Consider the following 24,980-nt stretch of genomic DNA (forward strand, 5'->3'; position numbering starts at 1 on the left):
CGGAAAATAACGAACTCCTCCTGGGGCGCAAAGCCAGAGGTAGTGAGGACCACAGCACTAGCAGTTTGCTTCCCAGCAGGCGAATATGCAAGCAGTGTCTGGTACAACTCTACACATGCTAAACAGGTCGACATTGCTCTGAACGAGACCTGCAGGCTCGTCACTGGATGTCTGAAACCGACGCCAACAGACAAGCTCTACCATCTTGCTGGGATTGCACCTCCTGCAGTGCGAAGAGAAGTGGCAGCCTATAGTGAAAGAGCGAGGGCTGAGATGGCAGAGAGCCACCCCCTCCACAAAACTCAGCCAGCCACCAAATGCTTGAAATCTAGACGCAGTTTTCTCAGAGCAACCGTAGATTTTAGCGACCAACCTGGATCTAGGGTGGAGAGATGGAAGCGGTCGGGAGAAGGGCACTGGATGGAACCAAAGGAAGAATTGGCACCAGGTTACGATGAGGACTGGGTGGTGTGGAGATCACTAATCAGGCTACGCACCAACACTGCACGGTCAAGAGATAACCTTCTGAAGTGGGGATATTCTACTACATCTAATCTCTGCGACTGTGGAGAGGTGCAGACGACCCAGCACATGTATAACTGCCCTGAATGTCCTTCACACTGCACTTTAGAGGATCTAATGTTGGCAACCCCAAATGCTGTCGACGTAGCCCGCTTATGGGCCAAATGCCTATAACATTCTATTTCTGTGCACACATATTTGTATATATATTTATATATATTTTCATATGCCTGTAATTAATATTTTTTCTGTGTGTGATTCATTTTTTTTATATTCCTGTATCCATGGTGCTTCTGACACGAATAAAAAAAAAATGAGAAAATTCTTCTATTTAGATTTGAAAGTGCTAAGATTTTCAAGTTCTGGTGGTAGCTTACTGAAAATGGATCCAGCAGAGTAATGTAAGACTTTCTGTGCAGTAGTGTAAGAGTGTGATCCAATTGTAGACTGAATTTTGTCTAGTATTAACCGAGAGAAAGCTGCTAGCACTTGGGAGTAAGTTCATGTTGTTATCAACAAATGAACTAAACAAAACATATATCGAGAAGTCTGGGAATTCTGAGTCCCAGACTTCTGAACAGAGGTCGACTAGAGGTTTGTGAACTTACACTACATATTGCTTGAACTGTCCATTTGAGCCAGAAGTACCCTTTATGTATTGGAAGAGTTACCACAGAATATCATAAGCAAATGAAAATAACTAATTTTTATGCTGGACCACCACTTATTGCAGATACTGTTCTTGTTAGTTGGCAGCAGTGTACTGTAGGAATGAAGTGTATGTGATGATTAGGAAAAAAATGAAAGGTCATTCCTGTTTCCAAGAAGGCTTGTCACACAGACACACATAACTATAGGCCTATCTCTCTGATGTCGGTCGGTCGTAAAATATTGGAACATTGTTTATGCTTGGATATTATGACATTGACTGAAAATCTCCTGTATGAATCAACATGGGTTCCAGAAACGATGATCATGTGAAAATCGGCTTACTCTTTTCATCTGTGAGACACAGAATGCTGTAGATACCAGCAACTATGTAGGTGCCATGTTCCTTGACTATTGCACTGGTTACCTCATGGGAAGAGGGACAAGCCAGAGAACTGGAAGTGAATCTATTTACTCTGTACGGAGGGGGGGAGGAGGAGGAACAGAAGAAGAAGAAGAAGAAGAAGAAGAAGAAAGCTGTTTCAATGATTCCAGAGGTGCCACATCCTCCTACACTGTCATATTCTGTGTCATATTCTGAACCGATGTTATTGGATGTTGTCCTGCATACACTGGTGACAGACCATGGTCCTGGGACTTGACAGGTCCTTGTGGCTCCATCACGCCCGACGAGGATACAATCCAATGGAACTGTATGGGGTACTACTGTCATTTGTCTGGAACTGCAACAACATAATTTCCTTTTATTCTGCAGTCTGTATTGCCCTCCAAGAAACTCACTTCACTGAAGACCATTCTGTGGCACTTCGTTATAACTGTGCATTTTGTCAGAATTGTACAGGTCCTGGGAGGGCAACTGGAGCCTGTATGTTGGTTCGCACAGATGTTGTCAGTGAGTGGATTCCCCTCCATACCACATTGGAAGTAGTAGTGGTGTGGGTGAAAACTACTCCAGTGATTACAATTTGTAACATTTACTTATTTCCAGGGAGGGCACTTACTTCCCCTCAGGTAACTACCTTAATCAAACAGCTCTCCCCATTTTCTCCTACTTGGGGTTCCACTGTTCACCACCCCATGTGGAGAAGTAATATTTTATCTGGGAGGGGCCTTCTGATTGACCGGTTCCTTTCCTATCTCAATCTGTGCCACCTCAGTGATGACACTCCTGCCCATTTCAGTGCCGTTCATGGCACCTATTCTGGCAGTCAACCTAAAGATGAATTCCCCCAATCTCATGGCTTTGCTACATTGCTCACCCCATTATGATCTTTGTGACAGTGACCACTTTACTGTGGTGCTGTCACTTTATCACGGCCCATCAGACCAATTATCATGATGGGCTCTTCAAAAACCCTACTGACAATTCTATTCCCCTGCTGTCACCTTCACCACACCCCCTCCCCTCATCCCATCGGATTGCACTGAAGAAGTTGTGGCAGATACTTCTGATGCTATCACCCATGCTACTGGAACTGCTATTCCTCTCTCTACAGTCACACATTGCTGCCTGCCGGTCCTGCATTGGACCAAAGATGTTGTAACTGCTATACAGAATTGTCGTGGGCTCTGCAACATTCCCAAGTGGCATCCTTCACATGCTGGCCGCCTCACGTGTAAGCAGTTCTGCATTAAGCTTACTACCTGATTAAGTGCAGCAAGAAGAAATACTGAGGGCACTATGTCTTCTCTTTCGGAACATATGCCACCCAGGTCAGGCCTAAGATTGGTTGTGTTCTAGAGATCAAAAACTGTTCTGTATCATGTCCTTTTGGGTGGTCTTTGTAGCAGTGCATCAGTTCTTGCTGAACACCACATGACCCACTTCATGACAGCATCGATGTGTCGTTCTTATCCATCTACCTTTCTAATGCAGAAACGACAAGTTAAAGACATCTGCCTATGTTTCAACACCCTCCAATACCGCTCTGCCAAGCCAAATTATCTAATAAACTTTTCACGGACTGGGAACTGCTTCAGGCTTGTCTCATCTCATGATGTAGCCCCTGGCCATGATTCCCTTTTTAATCAGATGATCAAACATCTGAATACGATTCAAAATGTTATATCTACTCAGTTTCTTCAACTATATTTGGCTTGAAGCTGTCTTCTCTTTGCAATGGTGAGAGTGTTATCATTACAGTCCTTAAGCCAGGTGAAAACCCAATGTGTATGAACAACTGCTGATAGATTAGCCTCCTCAGCATGCTCTGCAAACTGCTTGAGAGGATGGTAGCTGCTGATTGTGTTGGATTGTTGAACCTCAGGGTTCTCATGTCCCTCTGTTGGTGTGTTGTGTGCAAGGTGCCCCCCCACTCCCGTGGCGGGTTGCCACTCTTTGGCGGGTTGATGCTTGGCTACCATCGGCCCCCAGCCCTTGCAGCATTTTTTTCTTTCCGTGCTGAATGCCTATCCTCTTGCTATTCTTTTTCTCCTCCCTTGGGGAACATGTCTGGGGTATTCTTGGGAATGTTCTGCATTCTGTCGCTGACATGCGAACAGTCTCGCCTACCTTTTTTGCTCCATTTTCTGTTCTTTGTTTCCCTTTTCCTCTCGTTCCTCCGCTTCGGCATTTGAGGATCCTCTTTTTTTGCCTCTTCCTTCCTGTGCACTCCTAAAGGCCAGCCCACACGTGTGATGCATAACAGGTGACTGGGTAACGCGTAATTCCCAGCCGTGGGTCGACAGATGAGGTTCGCACGTACCCCCTGGTACAGGCTAGGCCCAGGGAGGGGTGATTACCTGAGCTGTAACGTTACCAAACTGCCAATTGGTCCCTCCGTCAGGTGTTTGGGAGCGATGACCTGAGGTGTGAACAATCAACTTGGGCGGGTGCACGCCCTTGTGAAGGGGGCCACCAGTTGGAAGGAGCGCACCATCGGAGACGCTGGTAATCGTGGGGATTTCCTCGCGGTGAGTCAATCATCTTCCTACTCAATTTCTACAAAATGTAAATGCAACAAGGCTAATGATTGTAAGACCCTTCCCGCTGCACCACGGTTCCTCGTGATCTCACATACTGAAGGTGGTCAGTCCTTCGCCATGGTAAATCCGTTTATTATTCAGAAAGGTGTAGATGCAATTGCTGGCTCTGTGAGATTGTGCTCTCGTTTACGGAATGGCACTTTGCTTTTGGAGACCACTTCTGATTCTCAGGCACAACACCTGCTTGCTGCCTTGCTTCTCCATGATTACCCTGTTCGTGTCGAGGCCCACAGAACTCTGAATTCTTTCCGTGGTGTAATTTACACCACGCTTCTCGGCAGTCTAACAGAGGCCAAAATACAATCTTACCTCTCTGATCAGGGTGTCATTGCCATCCATCATATAATGAAAAAGATAGATTCCTCCTTAGTGCCCTCCCACACTCTGATAGAGTGGTGCTGCTGTCCAAGATCAAAGTGGGCTATGAAATTATCACCGTCTGGCCATACATTCCGAACGTGATGTGCTGCTACCATTGTCATCATTTTAACGACACTAGAATGTGTTGTTGACAACCAGCCAAATGAGTCACCTGTGGTGGGGATGCGCACAAGGGTGACTGTCCACCTCCATCTCCCCGCTGTATCAACTGCAATGGTGGCCATGCCGGTGCCTCTTGGGAGTGTCCAGTGTTATCTTGATGAGTGGGCTATTCAAGAGGTCATGGCAAAGGAAAAGGTGCCTTATGCAGTTGCTCGCAAGTTACTGGTTAGTCGCAAACCCTGTGTTCTCCCATCTGGTATCTAGTTCTGTTCTTGTTACCTCTCGCTCCATGAAGGACATGGCCATGCAGACATGCAACCTCCAATTCAGCTTTGAGGTCATGAAATCCCCCAGTGTCAAGGTAGAATCGCCATCCCCCCATCCAGCTGTGCAACAAGCTGTCAAATTCTCGTCTCAAGGGACAAAACCACCAGCTACACAACCGGTAGGCTGGAAAGGACAGGAGGAGTACTCCCGTGAAGACTTCCTCTGTCCCTCCAGCTAAACAACACCCCAGTCTTCATCTACCCAGGAAGGCTCAAAGAAGTCCTCCAAAGGCAAATGGTCTTCTCCTTCGTCACCTTGAAGTTCCTCTTCAATGGTGTTGGCACTTGATACATTAGCCTGCCCAGCCTCTGTATCACCGGTTTGCACCAGCAACCATTTTTTGGTGTTGGACTCCACAGACCGAATGCACAAGCAAGCAGGTGCTCTGTGGACTCCATGGAGGCGGATCCTCCTGCTTCTGTGCCCTGTAGTAGCACCTCTTCCCCAGCTGTCACTCGGCAGCCGCTGAGGTTGACACCCCCACGTCTCTTCATCATGACTCTCCTTGAATGGAATGTTTGCAGCCTTCGGTCCCACAATGAGGATTTACGGCTGCTTTTAGTGTCGCAGTGGCCCCGTGTACTCTGTTTTCAGGAAATGAAATTGCACCCCATGACTGCTTTGAGCCTTCACATTTCTTACTGATTCATTTTGACCTTTCCCCTGAGGTCTGCCTTCCCTCTCATGGGGCGCAATACTGCTCATACGGGATGACATTCATAGTCAACCCATTTCGCTGACTACTAGTCTTCAAGCTGTGGCAGTTTGCCTTTTCCTTCCCCACCTGAATTTTCCCTCTGTACTATGTATGTCCCTCCATCATTTGCTGTCACCATATCAGACTTCCTTCAACTTATTTGGCAGCTACCTCCCCCATTTTGGCTACTCTGTGACTTAAAGCACATCATCCCCTTCGGGGTTCTCCCAGGACCTGTCAGAGAGATGCCCTCTTGGCTGACCTTCTTAACCCCTTCTGCCTTAACACTGGAGCACCCACTTTCCCTTCCAACTCCTCACACACCTATTCCTATTTTGACCTATCCCTGTGCATTGCCCAGCTTTCCCATCGTCTTGGGTAGTCTGTTTTTCCTGACACCTACTCGAGCAACCATTTCCTGTGTTCTATCCGTTTGCTGACCCCTACCCCATCTGCGTGCACGCCTAAATGGCAGCTTCCTAGGGCTGACTGGCAGTTTTACTTCTCCCTGGTGACCTTCAAAGAACAAGATTTCCCCTATTGTCATGACCAGATTGAATATCTCAGCAACATTATCCTTACTGCTGCAGGACATTCCATCCCCTGCATTTCCTCTCCACCACGTCGTGTCGCAGTCCCTTGGTGGACTGAGGCGTACCATGACGCAATTTGCACACGTCAATGTGCTTTCCACATTTTTAACTGCCAGACTATGCTGGCAAACTGTGTTCAATATAAACAGATGCGTGCAAAGTGTTGTAGCGTTCTTCAGTATAGCAAAAGAGCTAGCTGGATTTCATTCACTAGTTCTTTTAACAGTTGCACACCTTCCTCTGTCATGTGGGCCAACCTCCAATAGCTCTCTGCAACCAAGATCCATTCCCCAATTTCCGGCCTGACAGTCACTGATGATGTCTTCGTGGACCCTATTGCTATCTCCAGCACCTTGGGCCGCCATTTTTGCAGACGTTTCGAGCTCTTTCCACTATCACCCTGCCTTCCTCTATCGGAAATAAGCAGAGGTAGCTCACACGATAACCTTCTCTTCTCTGAATCGCAAGTGCCACAATGCCATCTTTACTATCAGGTAGCTAGATCATGCTCTCAGTTCATCCCGATCCTCTCCCCCAGGGCTAGACACCATCCACATTCAGATGTTGCAGCACCTTTCTCTTGCAGGAAAGCACTTTCTGCTTAACACGTACAACCGCATCTGGGCAGAGGGCACTTTTCATGAACACTGGCGTGAAGACACCATCATTCCCATACCTAACTCAGTAAGGACAAAAACCCTCCTTCTAGCTACCGCCACATCTCTCTTACCAGCTGGGTTTGCAAGGTGATGGAACGTATGTTTCGTGCCCAGCTGGTGTGGTGGCTCGAGTCTTGACATTCACTAATGAATGCACAGTGTGGATTTCGAGCAAGTTTTGCAGTTGACCATCTCGTTACTTTGTCCAACCATGTCATGAATGATTTTCTGCAGACATCCCAGACTGTGGCTGTGCTTTTCAATTTGGAGAAGGTCTAAGACACCTGCTGGAGAACTGGTATCCTCCATACTCTTTACACCTGGGTCTTTTGTGGGTGCCTGCCCTGTTTTCTTAGGGAATTTTTACAAGACCAAGTTTTCAAGGTGCATATGGGTTCTCACTTGTTGGACACCTTTATCCAGGAAAATCTATTTGCCCCAGGGCTCCATCCTGAGCGTCATCCTCTTTGCTATCGCCATTAACCCTATAATGGCCTGTCTCCCGCCCGGCATCTTCAGCTCCCTTTTTGTAGACGATTTTCCCATCTATTGCAGCTCTCCAAGGACCTGTCTCATTGAGCAGCGTCTTCAGTGCTGTGTTGATCGTCTTTACTCCTGCAGCATCGACAATGGCTTTTGCTTTTCCCCTGACAAAACCATCTGTATGAATTTCTGGTGGCACAAATGGTTTCTCCCACCAGCATCTTGAGCCTGTTGCCCTTCTGGTTGTTGAAACTATGAAATTTGTGGGGCTCTTGTTCGATAGGAAACTTTCTTGGTCCTTCCAAGTGTCTTACCTGGCAGCCCGCTGTACGCGGTCCCTCAGTCTCCTACGTGCCTGCAGTGTATAGCAGGTGCTGATTGAACCACCCTCCTTCATTTGTACCGGTCCCTTGTCCGTTTGAAACTTGACTATGGGTGCTTTGGTTGTGCGCCTGCATGACCATCCCTCTTACACCATCTCAACACTATCCACCATCACGGCATCCATTTGGCTACGGGTGCCATTTACACCAGCCCAGTTGAGAGCCTGTATGCTGAAGCTGCTGAACTACCACTGTTTCACTGCCATGATTTTCTCCTCAGCAGGTATGCATGCCATTTGTCTGCCATGTGTGGCCACCCCTCCTATGCCTTCTCCTTTGATGATTTTTCTGATTGTCAAATGGGGCTCATCCCTCTTCTCTGTTACCTTCTGGAATCCGCTTTCGCCACTTGCTACAGCAGCTTAACTTCACACTACCTGCAACTTTCCCAGTGGGTGTGAACCCTTCACCACCTTGGCTTCGTGAAGTGGCCCATGTTAATCTTGGCCTTCATTTGCTTCCTAAGAGCACTACTCCAGCCTCGGTCTATCGCCTCCAGTTTCACGACCTTTGCATGGAACCTCACGATAGTACCTTTGTATACACTGATGGCTCTCGGACTAATCGTGAGGTCAGGTGTGCCTTCGTCATTGGCACCCTTGTCTTTCGATATTGGCTTCCGGCACACTCCTTAGTATTTACAGCCGCGCTCTTCGCCTTGTATCAAGCCGCGGAGTTCATCCAGCGACACAGCCTTTCCAATTGTGTCCTCTGCTCAGACTCCCTCAGTGCCCTCTAAAGTGTACGTGCCCTGTAGACTGCTCATCCCTTAGTGCAGTGGCTCCAGGAAAACTGTCACTTGCTCACTCTTCGTGGAGCCAGTGTTGTGTTTCTGTGGCTCCCTGGTCATGTCGGTCTGCCAGGAAATGAGGCTGCTGACGCTGCTGCCAAGGCTGCAGTCCTCGTACTTCAGCTGCAAGTACCTATAATCCCTCTGATGATCTCTGCATTGCCATCTGTCAGGAGGTGGTGTCCCGTTGGCATCGCCAATGGTCCTCCCTTTGCAAGAATAAGCTTCGGCTTATTAAGGCTCTCCCAGCACCTTGGACAACCTCCTCTCGGCCCTCCTATTAGGAGGAGATTATTTTAACTCAGCTGTGTATTGGGCACTGCCTTTTTAGCCATTGTCATTTGTTAAGTGGCACTACCCCCCTCCCCCCCAATTTTAACTGTCCGCCACCTCCTGCTGGAATGCCCTTTGTTTAACAATTTACATTCCAGCTTGGGTTTGCCGTCTGATTTATGAGTCATTTTAGTGAATGACGAGTGGGCTATCAACAATGTTTTACTTTTCATTTGCCGAAGCAATATGGCAAAGGCCATTTAATTTTTAGTTTCGGACCTCCATTTCTGTTTGATGTCTTTTTTAGCCCTTTTTCCACATGCCTGTTTGTAGCTGTCTCCTATTCTGCCCATTGGTACTGACATATAGTCGTTTAACTCCTCTACGTGTTCGTGTTCTACAGTTTTGACTTGGGCGCGTATGACCACAGTTATTTTTTGCGCCCTAAAGCGAAACAAAACAAACCTGAATGCCAATTCCAAGGCACCATTCGAGGGCCTCTGCTTGGACCCTTTCCTATGCTTTGAGTCTCTCCTGCAAAAATGCAGGTTATGCATTTCTGTCGTCGTCTCAGTCCACCCTGCCCCCAGAACTCTATTTGGCTACCCAGTGCTTTGACATTGTTGCACAGTCCAATATTTTGGCAGCCTCTTTATTAAAACAAACTGACATGACGGCTCCCTATTCATCAACTAATGACAAGATGCACGTGGTAACTGAATGCTCTCTGCTTCCTTGCCGCACCTCTTATAATGTGGATCTTGCTAGTCTTTGTAGTTACTGGACCCTGGTCTTGTCTCGATGGGACTGTAGGTACCAGCTGTTGCCCACATAGGCAATCACCATCCAGTGACTTCGTTGTCATCCAACTTATCACATTCTTTTCGCATATGAAGAGCATCAGCACCCTGACACCCACTCTTGGGTGAGATTATCAGTGGAATGCAGATCATAGCCCTCTGCTGGGACCTCCGTTAGCTCCTGTCATCGTGAAATCTCCACCTATTAAATTTGAAGGGGGAAAAAACGTTTCAAGGATAGTGTCTCACAAAATTTGTGCAGTCACATCTGTATTTGAAGAAAGGAAAAAAAATTGAAGACTTAAAACTATAGCCCTTCCCTCAACCCCCTTCCTTTCCTTCCTACCTTCTAAAATGCTAGGTAAAATGGGATTTATTAGTGATTAAAAAAATGGTCTGCCATTGACTTTTTATTCACTGTATATGTTATCTTTGCAGACATTCCCTTTGTAAAAAAGGGTGAGTGTTAAAAGTATAGCAGATTGCCACATAATGCACACTATGATGGAATGGCCCTCTGTGGGTTCGGGGGTAAGAATAGGCCCGTGGTATTCCTGCCTGTCGTAAGAGGCGACTAAAAGGAGTCTCAAACATTTCGGCCTTATGTGATGGTCCCCTCTCAGGTTTGACCTCCATCTTTCTAAATTCTTCCGAAGAGCGAGCCAATTGGGGAAGGGCGCCTTACTTGGTGCGTTGTGTCCATTTTGCGTTGAGAACTTTCGCCAGCTTATTCGTCGTTGCATTGCAGTCCTGCCCGCTCTCCATCTCTTGGGCATGGATACGTTCATGCGTGTACTTTCCACCTTGCGCTGTGTAGTGCCACTTTCTGCACTGACGATGACCATGGACCACTTGTCACCTAACATCCAGCATGGTAGCCAGTCCGTTGTAGTGGGGCTGCCATGTACCCTGTTGGTTGTGCATCCCCTGACAACACAGGGATCGCTCTACTGATGCCTGCGCCGTTAACTCCCCACGTATGCCAAGGAGTAGATGCCCGTCTCCCTGGGGCATCAGGACTCCTGGCAATGGCCATCTTGCCAGGTGGCTATTGCTGTGGCTGGGTGGCGCCCGTGGGGAGGGCCCTTGGTCGGAGTAGGTGGCATCAGGGCAGACGACCCGCAATGAAGCATGGTACATCATCTCTCGCTGGCGGCCAGCCGCCAGCAGTCTCTAAGTGTTCTCGGGCTCAATTTAATGCTCAGAAGTGCGATCCGAAAACGTTCCCCTCCCTGGCCACGCCGTGGGAGGAGCGTAAGTCTTAGGATGGAGGTAACAGTTATTCGCCCCGATTCTTAGTTTGCACGAGAGCTGATGGGCAGTCTTTTCTATCCATAAAGCCTCAGTTTTTCGTCGAGCATTTAGAGGACAAGTTTGGGGAGGTGGAGAGCTTGTCCAAAATGCGCTCTGGGTCAGTACTGATACAAACGGCATCCTCCGCCCAGTCACGCAGGTTACTTGCTTGTGACAAGTTGGGGGATGTTAATGTTACCATCACACCACATAAGAGTTTAAATATGGTCCATGGTGTTATCTTCCATAGGGACCTACTTTTGCAGTCTGATGACGAGCTGCGCGCCAACTTAGAGCGTAGAGGTGTTCATTTCATCCAGCGCGTTCATTGGGGTCTGAGGGACAATCAGGTTACTACCGGTGCCTTCATCTTGGCCTTCAAGGGTGATACATTACCGGAGAAGGTCAAGGTGATGGTCTACCGTTGTGATGTCAAGCCCTATATCCCTCCCCCGATGCAGTGCTTTAAGTGTTGGAAGTTCGGCCATATGTCTTCCCGCTGCACTTCCAGCCTCACATGTCGAGATTGTGGACACCCATCACATCCCAATACTCCATGTGCCCCGCCTCCCATCTGTGTCAACGGCGGAGAGCATCATTCACCTTGCTTGCCTGACTGCAGGACCGGCTGACCTATACTGAGGCCAAAAGGAAATATGACAGACTACATCCTGTGCGAATGACATATTCTTACGCAGCTGCTACAACAACTGTGCTAGCCCCATCAGTTTCGAGACCTCCAGCCAGCTCGATGAGCAGTACAACTCCTCCTGCCCCCTTGCCCGTGGGGGGCTCCATCCATCCGGTTGCACCTACCTCAGGAGCAACATCCTCCTGCCCATCAGGGACGTCCGTCCCCGCTTCTCGGCCGGAGAAGCGTCTAACTTCTTCGGCTACTCTCGCCCGTAAGGGTTCCCTTGGGTCCCTCCCTTCCCAGGCTTCCACCAGCGGGAAGGATGACGCCTGATAGTGGCATAAGTCCCCACCAGCGGCTGGTCGTAGGGCTTTGCGATCCTCCTCCGCCCTGGAGACTGAATCGGTGAAGCCTTCCCAGCCAGTGAAACCCAAGGTTCAGCGAGAGAAGTCCAAGCAAAAGACCTCTAAGGCCAAAGAACTTGTGGTGGCACCGACCCCACTGCAACCTTCGAGCTCTGCGTCTGAGGATGAGGTCGAGATCCTGGCGTCCGCTGAGGACCTTGATCTCGCCAGTCCCTCAGCACTCGCACGGGTCCTGAAACGGTGGCAGCGAGTGAACACACAGCGTAAACGGCCTCCCCAGTCCCTTCATGCCTTTCTCAGCCATGGACAATACCATCCTCCAGTGAAACTGCAGCGATTTCTTCCACCATCTAGCTGAGCTCCGACAACTTATCAGCCTTCACCCTTTCTTCTGCATTACTATTCAGGAAACTTGGTTTCCAGCAATGCGAACCCCCGCCCTCCGTGGCTATCGGGGTTGTTATAAGAACCGGGCAGCTTATGAAAGGGTGTCTGGTGGCGTCTGCATATATGTCCTTAACTCTCTTCACAGCGAGTCTGTCCCTCTACAAACACATTTAGAGGCTGTCGCTGTTCGGGTGTGGATGCCACAGGCTGTTACTGTCTGCAGTCTTTACCTTCCACCGGATGGTGATGTTGCGCAGCATGTCCTGGCTGCGCTGATAGCCCAATTGCCGCCACCTTTCTTGTTACTGGGCGACTTCAACGCCCATAACCCTCTGTGGGGTGGGTCGGTGGCGACAGGTCGAGGCGCCACCATTGAGCATTTATTGGCACAGCTCGATCTTTCGCTTTTAAATGATGGTTCCTTCATACACTTCAGCGTGGCGCATGGCACGTACTCCGCCGTCGACCTTTTGATCTTACCGTCTGTCCAATGGAGAGTGCATGACTACCTGTGTGGTAGTGACCACTTTCCGATCTTTCTGTCACTGCCACAGCATCAGTCTTCTCTGCGCCCTTGCAGGTGGGCTATGAATAAGGCTGACTGGGACTTGTTTTCCTCCACTGCCGCTATTGAGCCTCTCTCTAATGATGGCATTGATGCGGTGGTTCAATCGGTCACTACCGGCATCGTTATTGCCGCCAAATCTGCCATTCCCCGTTCTTCTGGGTCCCCTCAGCGGCGGACTGTGCCTTGGTGGTCGCCTGAGATCGCTGAAGCGATTAAAGATCGCCGGCGGGCATTCCAGCGTCACAAGCGACATCCCTCCATCGAACACCTTATCGCCTTCAAACAGCTGCGTGCGCGAGCGCGCCGCCTTATCCGCCAACGCAAGCAGGATTGCTGGGAGTGGTATGTTTCTACCACCGGCCTCCATGTCTCTTCATCGCAGGTCTGGGCCAAGATTCAACGCCTCTATGGCTATCGAACCCCTGTCTGTGTCCCAGCGCTTTCACTGAATGGAGCAATTTGTACTGACTCCGACGTCATTGCAAACCGCTTGGCAGAGCATTTTGCTCTGAATTCCGCTTCTGCCAATTACCCCCTGGCCTTCCGCTCCATTAAAGAGCGGATGGAACGCCGGAGCCTTTCGTTTCGCACCCACCATCCAGAATCGTACAATGTACCATTCAGTGAGTGGGAATTTCGCAGTGCCCTAGCCGCTTGCCCTGATACCTCTCCTGAGCCAGATCGCATCCACTGTCAGATCTGAAACGCTTTTCAGCTGACTGCTAGCGACGGCTCCTCGACCTTTACAGCCGTCTCTGGGTCGAGGGTGAGTTTCCGTCGCAATGGCGGGAAAGTATTTTTATCCCCATTCTGAAACCTGGCAAGCACCCTTAGGAGGTGGACAGCTACCGTCCCATTAGCCTCACCAACGTTCTTTGCAAGTTGCTTGAACGGATGGTGAGCCAGCACTTGAATTGGGTACTGGAGTCTCGGGGCCTTCTGGCTCCATCTCAGGGTGGGTTCCGTAAAGGCCGCTCCGCCACCGACAATCTGGTGAGCCTGGAGCCAGCCACCCGTACTGCCTTTGCCTGCCATCAGCACCTGGTTGCTGTCTTTTTCGACATGCGGAAGGCGTACGATACGACATGTCGTCATCACATCCTTTCTACGCTTCATGGATGGGGTCTTTGGGGCCCTCTGTCGATCTTTATCCGAAATTGTCTGTCGTGTCGTACCTTCCGTGTGCAAGTCGCGGCCTCCCATAGTTCCTCCCGAGTCCAGGAGAACGGTGTGCCACAGGGATCTGTTTTAAGTGTCTGCCTGTTTTTAATAGCCATTAACGGGCTCGCTGCGGCGGTGGGAACGTCTGTCTCAGCGTCCTTGTATACTGACGACTTCTGTCTTTACTATAGCTCTATTGGCATTGCAGCTGCTGAACGTCAGCTACAGGGCGCTATCTGTAAGGCGCAGTCTTGGGCTGTAGCTCGTGGGTTCCAGTTTTCGGCAGCCAAGACCTGCGTTATGCATTTCTGCTAGCGACGCACTGTTCACCCGGAGCCGCGGCTTTATCTTGACGGCGAAGTTCTTACTGTGGTAGAGTCGCTTAGGTTTTTGGGTGTGGTTTTTGATGCCTGGTTGACTTGGCTGCCTCATATTCGGCAGCTTAAACAGAAGTGTTGGCGGCATCTTAATGCTCTGCGATGCTTGAGCCACACCAGGTGGGGCGCCGACCGATCTCCCTGTTACGGCTCTACCAGGCGTTAATCCAGTCCCATCTGGATTATGGGAGCCTGGCTTATGGCTCAGCATCCTCATCTGTGTTGCGGGTGCTGAACCCAATCCTCCACAGCGGAATACGCCTTGCCACTGGTGCTTTCCGTACCAGCCCTGTGGACAGCATACTAGTGGAGGCAGGTGTCCCTCCACTGCGGTTACGGCGCCAACATTTGCTGGCCGCTTATGCTGCCCATGTTTTCAGCTTGCCCGGGCATCCTAACTATTGGCTACTATTCCCACAGTTGCACGTCCATCTTCCAGAACGTCGTCCCAGGGCTGGATGTACGATCGCGGTCCACGTGCGAAAGCTTATCTCCGGGCTTGGGGCTTGACCTCTTCCGCCTCCTTTCCGGGCACTTCTGCGTTCACCCCCGTGGTGTGTGCCTTGCCCTCGCCTTCAGCTGGAATTGGCACAGGGCCCGAAGGACTTAGTCGCTCTGGAGGCCTTCTGCCGCCGCTTTCTTTCCATCCTCGCAACATATCAGGGCTCTGGCATTGTTTACATTGACGGTTCGATGGTTGCTGGTCATGTCGGTTATGCGCTAACTCTAGGGGACCATTCCGAACAACGTTCCTTGCCGGCTGGCTGCAGCGTTTACACTGCTGAGCTGGTCGCCATCTTTTGAGCCCTAGAGTATATCCGCTCCTGCTCAGGTGAGTCCTTCATGATCTGTAGCGATTCTCTGAGCGGTTTACAAGCTCTCGACCAGTGTTTCCCTCGTTCTCGTCTGGTGATGGCTATCCAGGAGTCCCTGCATACTCTTGCCCGTTGCGGCCGCTCTGTGGTCTTTGTGTGGACCCCTGGCCATGTTGGGATACCCGGCAATGAATATGTAGACCGCCTGGCGAAAGAGGCCACTAGTAAACCATCTCTGGACATTGGCCTCCCAGCTACTGATTTGCGGGCAATCTTATGCCGCAAAATGTTCGACCTATGGGACACTGAATGGCGCAACCTGCCCATGCCAAACTAACTTCACCCTATCAAGGCGACGACGACTGTGTGGCGGTCGTCCATGCGAGTCTCCCACCAGGAGTCTGTTGTCCTCTGCCGGCTGCGCATTGGGCACACTCGGCTGACGCACGGCCACTTATTGCGCCGTGAGGGCCCACCTCTATGTCGCTGCGGCTCCGTTTTCTCTGTGGCCCACATTTTGTTGGAGTGTCGCCTTTTAGCTGTGCTCAGGCAGACATTAGTGCTGCCTGATACGCTCCCTGCCCTTTTAACTGATGACCCTGCTATGGGTGGCTTAGTTTTGTGTTTTATTCGGGCAGGGGGTTTTTATCATTTAATCTGAGTGTTTATGTTTTATTTTTTTGTATTGATTCTGGCCTTTGGCCTACGGTTTTTAAACTGAGTTTTTAATGTGTTCTCGGTGGTTGGATTTTCCTTTTTTATCTCTATGGTTGGCCAACCACCCTCACACTCTGTGTGATTTTAATTTGTTTCGTCTGATCTCTGTCTGAGTCCTTCTTGTCCTGTGTCGTCTGCCGTCTTTCCTGCTGTTCGTTTTTTATTCCCTTTGGGTGGTTTTAGTTTTTTTGGAAAAAGGGACCGATGACCGTAGCAGTCTGGTCCCTTTAATCCCACAAACCAACCTATGATGGAATGCACAAAGCCTACTACACACACACAGTACTCGGTGTCATCCTTTCAGGATCTGGGCCAGATCATGATCAGGGTGGGGTTGCAGTTATTTCCTGTAAAGGGCAAAACAACATTTATCAGTCACTGTTAATTATTTTAATCCGTATCTAAATTTGTGTTTAATCCATTCTATGAAAACAGAGACTTTGGGTAGGTAACTACTGAGCACCTTTTTCTAAGTTTGACTCGGAAGTACTCTCCCATCACAGTAGGGTCGGGAAACGGGTCAACGGAGGTGTCCGATCCCACCCATCGGCTTTGACCCGTGACATAAGGATGTTCTGGTGTGTGATGTCATGACGGTGCTGAGTTTAGTTTATGAGTGTGTTGTGTTTGTAGATGCCGTCTTGTTGCGCTTGGTGGTGTCCTCTGGTGGTGGATGTATGGGCCGTGTGGTATGTGGTGTATTGGGTTCATTTGGGTGTCTGTGCTTTAAGTGTGCATTTATCGGTTTTGACTGTTATAGAAGAACAGAAATTAGTTTCGTTGAGTTAAGAATTAAGTTTCCGTTGTGTTTATGTTATTGTGGTGTCGTTTAATGTTATTGGTTTGCTGTTTGTCACGCGGCAAGTAGTTTAATCCAGTTTGTGGCTTCTTTTGTTAGGTATGGATATGATTTCTAAGTTTAATAGTTTGCATCCTCGGGCTGAAATGGGAAACGATATGTTGTCTGTCATCAAGTTTCCGAAACTTTTTGGGCTTGTGGTGGAGATAGTGAAATGCGGCGTATGCAAGCAGAATATGCGAGTTGTGTGTGTGTGTGTGTGTGTGTGTGTGTGTGTGTGTGTGTGTGTGTGTGTCATTGGGGTGGCTGACTTAGTGTGTAGTACCGGAACTTTTTTGTGGTAAGTAGTCGTTTTTTGGGTCTATTGTTCATGAGTTATGATGTTTGCTGGGGTTTTTATGTGTTGTTGGGTCAGTGTTATTTACTGCATGTGTTGATGGTTGATGTTTTGGTATCAGCATTTGTGGTTGATTTATGTATCTTAGGAGACAGACTCGATTTCAATTTTTTTGGTATCGTCAGTTGTACTTTAGCTATATAGGTCATGGGAAGTGACCGATTCCAATTTGTCCTCGTAGCTGTGTGTGTTTTGGTATCGTGAGCTGCTGTTGTGACCTGTATAGCTCAAGGGAAGTGTCGGATTGCAATGTGTCATAGCTATGTGTGTTTTGGTATTGTGAGCTCATGATCTACACCTCCACGTGGTAGAGTGTGAGCAACATCACTTCATGTGATGGCTAATGTAGACAGGGACCGAGGGGTGACCGAGGTAAGTCATCACCCCAGTATTTGCTGGACAGGGCACCCTCTTGCCCTGTAAATGAGAAATTATTTCCAAAGGTGGAAGAACCAGCTGATGGTCAACGGCATAGGATGTGGAAGACAATGGGAAACCACCACATTAAAGAACTATGGTTATCCCAAGTATCAGCATTAAACCATGTCAGTATCATCTGTAAAATTTTCCGGAGATAAAATAGTCCCCCAATCGGATCTCTGGGTGGGGACTGCAAAAGATACAGACTATGTGAAGGAAAAGAATCCCAATTTTAACACAGCCACTTGGAATGTGAGAACACTGCTTCAGTGTAGCAAACTAGAAAATGTAAAACTTGAAATTGAATGACTGGAAATCGATATCCTAGGCATATCGGAGATGAGATGGCCCCAGCCAGGTGATTTCTGGTCTGGAGAATACAGAGTCACTCACACTGGAACTGACCAAGGTAGACCAGGGATGGGAGGAGTTGGAATAATTCTTAGGAAAAACTATGGTTCACGTGTCAAGGGAGATCCATCTGCAGACACAGGCAGTGATCATAACCTGGTCTTGGTGAAAAGTTCACTGAGATTCAAACGTTTGAAGAAGCAGCCAGTAAAACTTAAATGGGAACTAGAAAAACTGAAAACTGAGGGACTGGCAAAGTGCTATGCTCATGAAACAGATAAATTAGCTAAGAATTTTCAACATGGTGGAGTAAATGAAGACTGGGATCAAATTAAATCTGGTATATACAAAGCAGCAGAAAAGATAGTTGGAAGAACTGAACCCAAAAACAAGAGCAAATGGATTACAGCAGATATTATTGAGTTTATAGAAAACAGGAGATTACACAAAAATGCAACTGATGAACAAGGAAAATCTGAATACAGAAGACTAAGGAATTTAGTTAATAGAGAAGCTAGGAAAGCAAAAGAAAATTTTCTTGAATAAATGTGCAGAGAAGTGGAAGAAAATATACAAAATGGAAGAACTGATTTAGCCTACAGAACAGCTAATCAATTTTTTAACAAATGTAAAACGACACTCTCAGGCACAATAGAAAATAAAGAGGGGAAAATGCTGTTTGGTGAAGACATGGTGAAGAGGTGGAAAGAATACATAGAGGAGTTGTATGCCAGAACACCTCTTTCGGAGGAAGTAATAGGAAGAGAAGAGCAAGTAGACGAAAATGACAAGGGAGATGACATTCTGCAAGAAGAATTTGACAGAGCTATAAAAGAACTATGGGACAACAAAGCAACAGGTATTGATGACATCTTTGCAGAATTAATAAAGAATGCTGGTGACAGCATAAAAATGATGCTGCTTAAACTTATTAGTTCCATCTATAACATAGGAGAGATACCGACAGACTTCCAGAAATGTATCATTGTTCCTATATCAAAGAAGGCAGCAGCTACAAAATGCGAACAGTACCGAACTCTAAGCATAATATCACATGCTTCAAAAATTCTCATAAAAATAGTTCTGAAGAGAAGGTGGAGGATATGCTGAGTGAAGATCAGTTTGGTTTCAGAAAGGGATTGGGAACAAGAGAGGTGATTCTGTCACTGAGACTCGTTATCGAAAATCAATTACAGAAAAATAAACCAACTTATATTGCCTTTGTAGACATGGAAAAGGCATTTGATAACGTTATCTGGCAAGAGATGTTCAGAGTGCTGAGGGAAAAATGGAATAAAGTACAAAGACATCTCTGTGATACTCAGTTTCTATAAGAATGAGGTGGCAGTGATTAGGAACTGTCACCATGAACAAGAAGCAAATATTAAAAAAGGGGTAAGACAAGGATGTGCTCTCTGTCCTCTTATATTCAATGCTTACATTCAGGAAGCTATAGACCAAGTTCAAGAAACTATTGAGGTGGGGATCAAAATTAATGGGCAGAACATAGACATGCTATGTTATGCAGATGATATTGCTATAGTCACGGAGACAAAAGAAGATCTAGAGGAAGTCCTCAGAACAATTGAAAAATTCAATCCAATCAGTATGGAATGAAAATAAACAAGAAAAAGACTAAAGTGATGGTATGCAGTACAGGAGCAGAATATGAAACTCTGAGAATGAGAATTGGAAGAGAGAAGCTGGAAAGTGATAGAGGAATTTACTTACCTGGGAAGCCAAATCACAAGAGATGGTAGAAGCTGGAAATAAATTGTGACCAGAATACAAAAGGCCAAAATTGCATTTAATCAGAGAAGGAACTTACTCACCAGCAACAACATCGGACTGAAAGTAAGGAAACGTATCATGAAAGGTTTTGTTTGGAGTGTCACCCTATACGGATGTGAAACTTGGACAGTTGGAAGAGAAGAGAGAAGACGGCTAGAGGCCCTGGAGATGTGGTGCTATAGAAGGATGATGATGATCAGCTGGAGAGACAAAGTAACAAATGAAGAGGTGCTTAAAAGAGTACAGGAAACCAGATCTCTGTGAAGGTACATCAAAACAAGAAGAGACAAACTTGTAGGGTGCATCCTACGACTCATCATCATTGGAACAATAGCAGAAGGAGGGAAGGAATCGGCGGGGGCGACCAAGGATATCATACATGCAACAGATCATGAATGACGTTGGATGTAAGACTTATGTGGAAATGAAGAGGAAGGCAGACAGAAGAGAGGAATGGTGCTCTGCTGCAAACCAACCTCAGGGTTGAACACTAAAAGAAAGAGGAGGAGCTGCTGTTGACCTATACAGGTCAAGTGAAGTGTCAGATTGCAATTTTTGTTGTTTTAGGTGTTGGTTTTGTGGTATCAATAGTTGTGGTGTGATTGTAATGTTTGGAGTGTTTGGTTTTTATTTTGTGGTATCAACAATTCCGATTGAGCTATGTAGATGAAGGGAAGTTGCCGATCCTGTCCATATTGTAAGTGTAGCGGAATTTGGGAATTTGGTGGCATTTTTGTCGTCATTTTGTGTGGTTTGGGATTGTGTGTGTGTGTGTGTGTGTGTGTGTGTGTTTATATTTAGTTTGTCCCCACCCAGAAACCTCCAATTTCCCGCGCTGGTCCTGTTAGTTTGATTATATTTTTGGAGGGAGATGTGTTTGTTGGTTTTATATGTATTTTCATGTTTGTTGTCCTGTTTATGTAATAACGTCATAGGTGCCATATTGGAGACATTGAGAATGATCATTTCTGCCATACTTACTGGTGAGACATCATGGGTCAAAGCAGACGGGTGGAATCGGTCGCTTCTGTAATCCCTAGGAAATAGTACATTTACACCATTCAACCAAGTTGACTATTATCTACATAGCTGTACTATTATTGATTTGCATGTAGTTATTTTTTGCAATGACACTGTGATGACAACATATGTTTGATGAAATTGATTTGTTTCTAATTGAAACTAAAACTTTTTGTAGTGCCCCTCTGTTTCCAGCTACGAGTGAAATAAAGGAAGGAATTTATAATATTTTCTTCATTGTTTTGGAAATAGAAATTTCATTCATATGAGTTTTTAGACTTTTTAGTGAAAGTGCCTTCTTCTAGGTATAATATCTGTAGATGCGAAGATTGCTCTAACAACTGATATGAGTATACCTGAACATATTGTGAACAATCTGTTGGCCAGTCATATCACATATAAAATGACATGTATGATTTTTGTTGTAGTTCTGGATGAAACAATTACGAAGTGGTATTTTTTGTTGACTGGATCTAGTACATCCAAGAAACAGCTTGTTTTTCACACAAAGGCTAGTGAAAATTTGCATTAAGTTATTAGTGGAAACTTAGTGTCATTGTCATTGATCAGTCACTTGCAATAGTCATTTTGTGAACTTAGCACATTCCCTTTGTAGTTTCATTACAGAGCATAAGGTCAACTTCTAACATTAGTTAGTTGTGGATTTTCATATTTATAAGACCTGCTTTTTGATAGACTTTAATGACTTCATTGTGTCTGTGTTCCAGGCAAAATTAGTTAAAAATTATGGAATGACTCGCATGGATCCTTATGTGAGGCTAAGAGTTGGCCACTGTGTGTATGAAACACACACTGATCCCAATGGTGGCAAAAATCCAAGATGGAATAAAGTTATACAGTGGTATGTATATTGGTATTTACTATTTTACAGCTGCAGTGCTGTCTAAATAATGGAATGGTGTCAGAAAGTTCCTGAAATTAATGGCAGGTTGATTGCTGGCAGTTGTCAGTCACCAGCAGAGGCTGCATACATGGGGTGGGAGTGGTTTGTAGCTGTAATCAGTTGAAGTAGTGACACCATAATCAAAACAGTATTTGGTTGTTTTTGTGGTACAGTTCATCCATTAGACAATGTAGGGAAGCCAGATTCTGTATGGTGTTTGGCAGTCACAACCAGATGCCCTGCACATGTTGACAGAAGCCCATGGCAATAAGACAGTGAAAAGAATGCAAGTGTTACACAGGTGTTTGTGAATGTCAGACAAATCCTAATTATGATCTCCATTGTAACCACACATATATTTGCAATGTCAATTAAAATGTCCCATGACATGGAAAAAAAGACTTGCAAAATTGTATTCCAAGTTTATTTATTACATAGGACAGTCCACAGCATGTTTCTTGTTCCTAATACATGCACCAGGTTCATTTATGTATGGCTCTAAAAATATTGTCTCAGGAGGAGGAGAAAGCTCTGGCATCTGTGGTGATTGGTTTTGTGGCAATGACTGATAAAAATGATAGCATTTTGAAACAGTTTAAACAGATGGAGTGTGCTATTTATTCCCTCTAAAGCAAACAAAAAACCATTTAAACAAATGGAATACACACATGTTTTTGAGGAACCAAGTTTCTCACAAAATTTCGGCAGGCAAGTATATCTGGCAGAAAAAGGATGTTAATGGGTGGCAATCTGGCAACACTATAACCTCATGTATGGTAACTACCTCTGTCAGCAAACATTAGTAGTGCCGTACAGTTGGTGCGGTGGATAGAGTTTTCAGTTAGCATGGAGGAGATTCATGGTTCGATCCTGGGTTGAGGCAAATGTTTATTTGGTAAATGTAGTCCAGGTGGTAAAGCATCTGGCATCTTAGTCGTCAACAGCGATTGCAGAAGATCCCCTACAAAACATTTGCACTTACATACTACAATCGTAGAAATGGAAGTTTGTTCAACTTTGAAAGAAGCCCTTTCCACGTCGTGGGCATGAATTTATTTGCACCACTTCATCTATTAGATGCAAAACCTGTTTTCTTTGTACCCTCCTTAATGGTCCTGTATATTAGTACCAACTGTTATTCTTGTCATTCAGGTCCATTACATTTCATTAGGGCCTTACATTACCAATAGGACTAGTAACGTTCTTTGAGAATAATGTCCAAACTTGGTTACTATTTGTATGTGTTATCACCATGATTCCACTAAATATGCCTTTCAACGTTGAGTCTGGTAACCGTGTGCTGTTAAGTACATATCTCAATGCATTATTATTATTATTATTATTATTATTATTATTACTCTATTGATGGGATTGTGGAAGTATCACATCTATTACCGTTAGACAAACAGTGTAATTAGATACTGAACATTTCACAATTAGCAGTGTCAGGATGAATCAAGCAGAACAATATCTGTCAGAGGGATAATGCACACTAGGTGGAACAGTGTGCAGGACTGATAGCGTGTTTATACTGTATGCGCTGTCCGCCAGACAGGGACTAGTTGTGAGCGGAGTAAGGCACCAGTGACAGTCTCCATTGTACACATATTGAATTTTCTCATTGAAAACCTCTAAACCAGTGTGGCAAATGTATGGCGTACACAAACGGCAAATATGTGGATATGCTTCTGGTCCTTGGTGCATATAATAACTGGTGTGATGTTGCTGCTCGTTAATATGCTCCTAGATATCCTCATTGACACCATCCAGTTGTGTTTCTTCATTTGGAGCTGCGAATTCAGGAGTCAGGTTCTCTCCTTCCACCATCGCAGACTCGCTGTACTCCAGATACTGAGGAAGGTATTCTGGAGGTCACACACTAAGAACCTTAGAGAAGTACATGTAGCAAAGCAAGGTAGCTGTGTGTCTCATAAAGCATGGTTGTTAATGTGCTGCATGAGCATGGGCTGCACCCCTATCACTATGCTTTCACGCAACAGCTGCATCCCACAGATCGCCATCAGCAGATGCAATTCTGTGGATGGTTTCAACAACAACAGGAAGCCAACGATAACTTAGTGAACACTGTAATATGTTCGGATGAAGCAGCATTCACTCGTGAGGGTGTCTTCAATATGCATAATGCCCACCATTGGTGTGAGATTAACCAACACATCACCCGCAACCATGGATATCAAGTTCACTTTGGTATCAATGTCTGGGCTGGAATATTGGGCTACAGGTGTTAGGGCCCCTGCATTTTGCCTGACTGGTTGACTACACAAAGGTATCCTTCATTCCTCTCAAACTATATGCCTGATGCGCTAGAAGGTGTACCACTACATGTTTCGGCAGTAGATATGGTTCCAACATGATGGCGCACCTCCACACTCTGGAATTAATATGCGACAGCATTTGGGCAGAACATATCCAGGAAAATAGCTCGGACATGGAGGTCAAGTTGTATAACCACCACATTCACCTGACTTAAATCCCCTGGATTTCTTCCTGTGGGGACACCTGAAGCAGCATGTGTACTCTACTCTGCTGAAGAATGTGGAAGAATTGGTAGCGTGTGTTCATGCTGCTCTTGTTACTATGGACGCAGCTTTGCTGCGAAGGGTCCAGAGCTGTATGATCCAGCGGGTTGCGCAATGTTTCAACGTGCAGAGAGGTCACTTTGAGCATCCGTTGTCCTTTGGACAACATATTCTGTTGTGAAGGTCATGCGGTCATTAATACGGACTGTCACTGGTTGCTAATGTGCGACATCTGAGCGGTCATATTACATATATTATAAATGACAAGTAGATGTTGTGTTATTGTACTGTGCTATCATCTTTAGCATCTCGAAATTGATATTGTTTTTTGTATTCTGTCCTATGACAGGTCATTTGTTTCAACTGTCTATCTCTTATTTGTCTAACCACGTATTTGTTTTGTTCAGTGTTACAAAATGTTGTAAATTTAGGAGACAAATGACCTAAGAAATGGTATGTATTACAGTATGAATAGTCAAACGAAAGCGTTGGTATGTTGATACGGACAATAAAAAACACACAAACACACACACAAATTTCAAGCTTTCGCAACCCAAGGTTGCTTCATCAGGAAAGAGGGAAGGAGAGGGAAAGACGAAAGGATGTGGGTATTAAGGGAGAGGGTAAGGGGTCATTCCAATCCCGGGAGCGGAAAGACTTACAGGCAGGATAAAATTGTATGGTAGATTACCGTAAAAAGGGGAAGGTGAATATAAATTGAAACTACTTGCACAAACAAAAAGAGAATGACTCCTTACCCTCTCCCTTAATACCCAC

The 24,980-nt window shown here is 46.3% G+C and overlaps 1 protein-coding gene across 1 annotated transcript in view; it reads left to right on the forward strand.

Annotated features, from left to right (window-relative positions):
* The window catches only part of LOC126199044 (toll-interacting protein-like), a 65,871-nt gene that overhangs the window by 11,366 nt on the left and 29,525 nt on the right, over nt 1-24,980 (forward strand). The window contains exon 3 of the mRNA XM_049935749.1: nt 21,488-21,621. Within this exon, the coding sequence (XP_049791706.1) occupies nt 21,488-21,621 (134 nt within the window). The remainder of the gene's footprint in view (nt 1-21,487; nt 21,622-24,980) is intronic.

Source organism: Schistocerca nitens, chromosome 8 (genome assembly GCF_023898315.1).
Source record: "Schistocerca nitens isolate TAMUIC-IGC-003100 chromosome 8, iqSchNite1.1, whole genome shotgun sequence".
NCBI classification, from domain to species: domain Eukaryota; kingdom Metazoa; phylum Arthropoda; class Insecta; order Orthoptera; family Acrididae; genus Schistocerca; species Schistocerca nitens.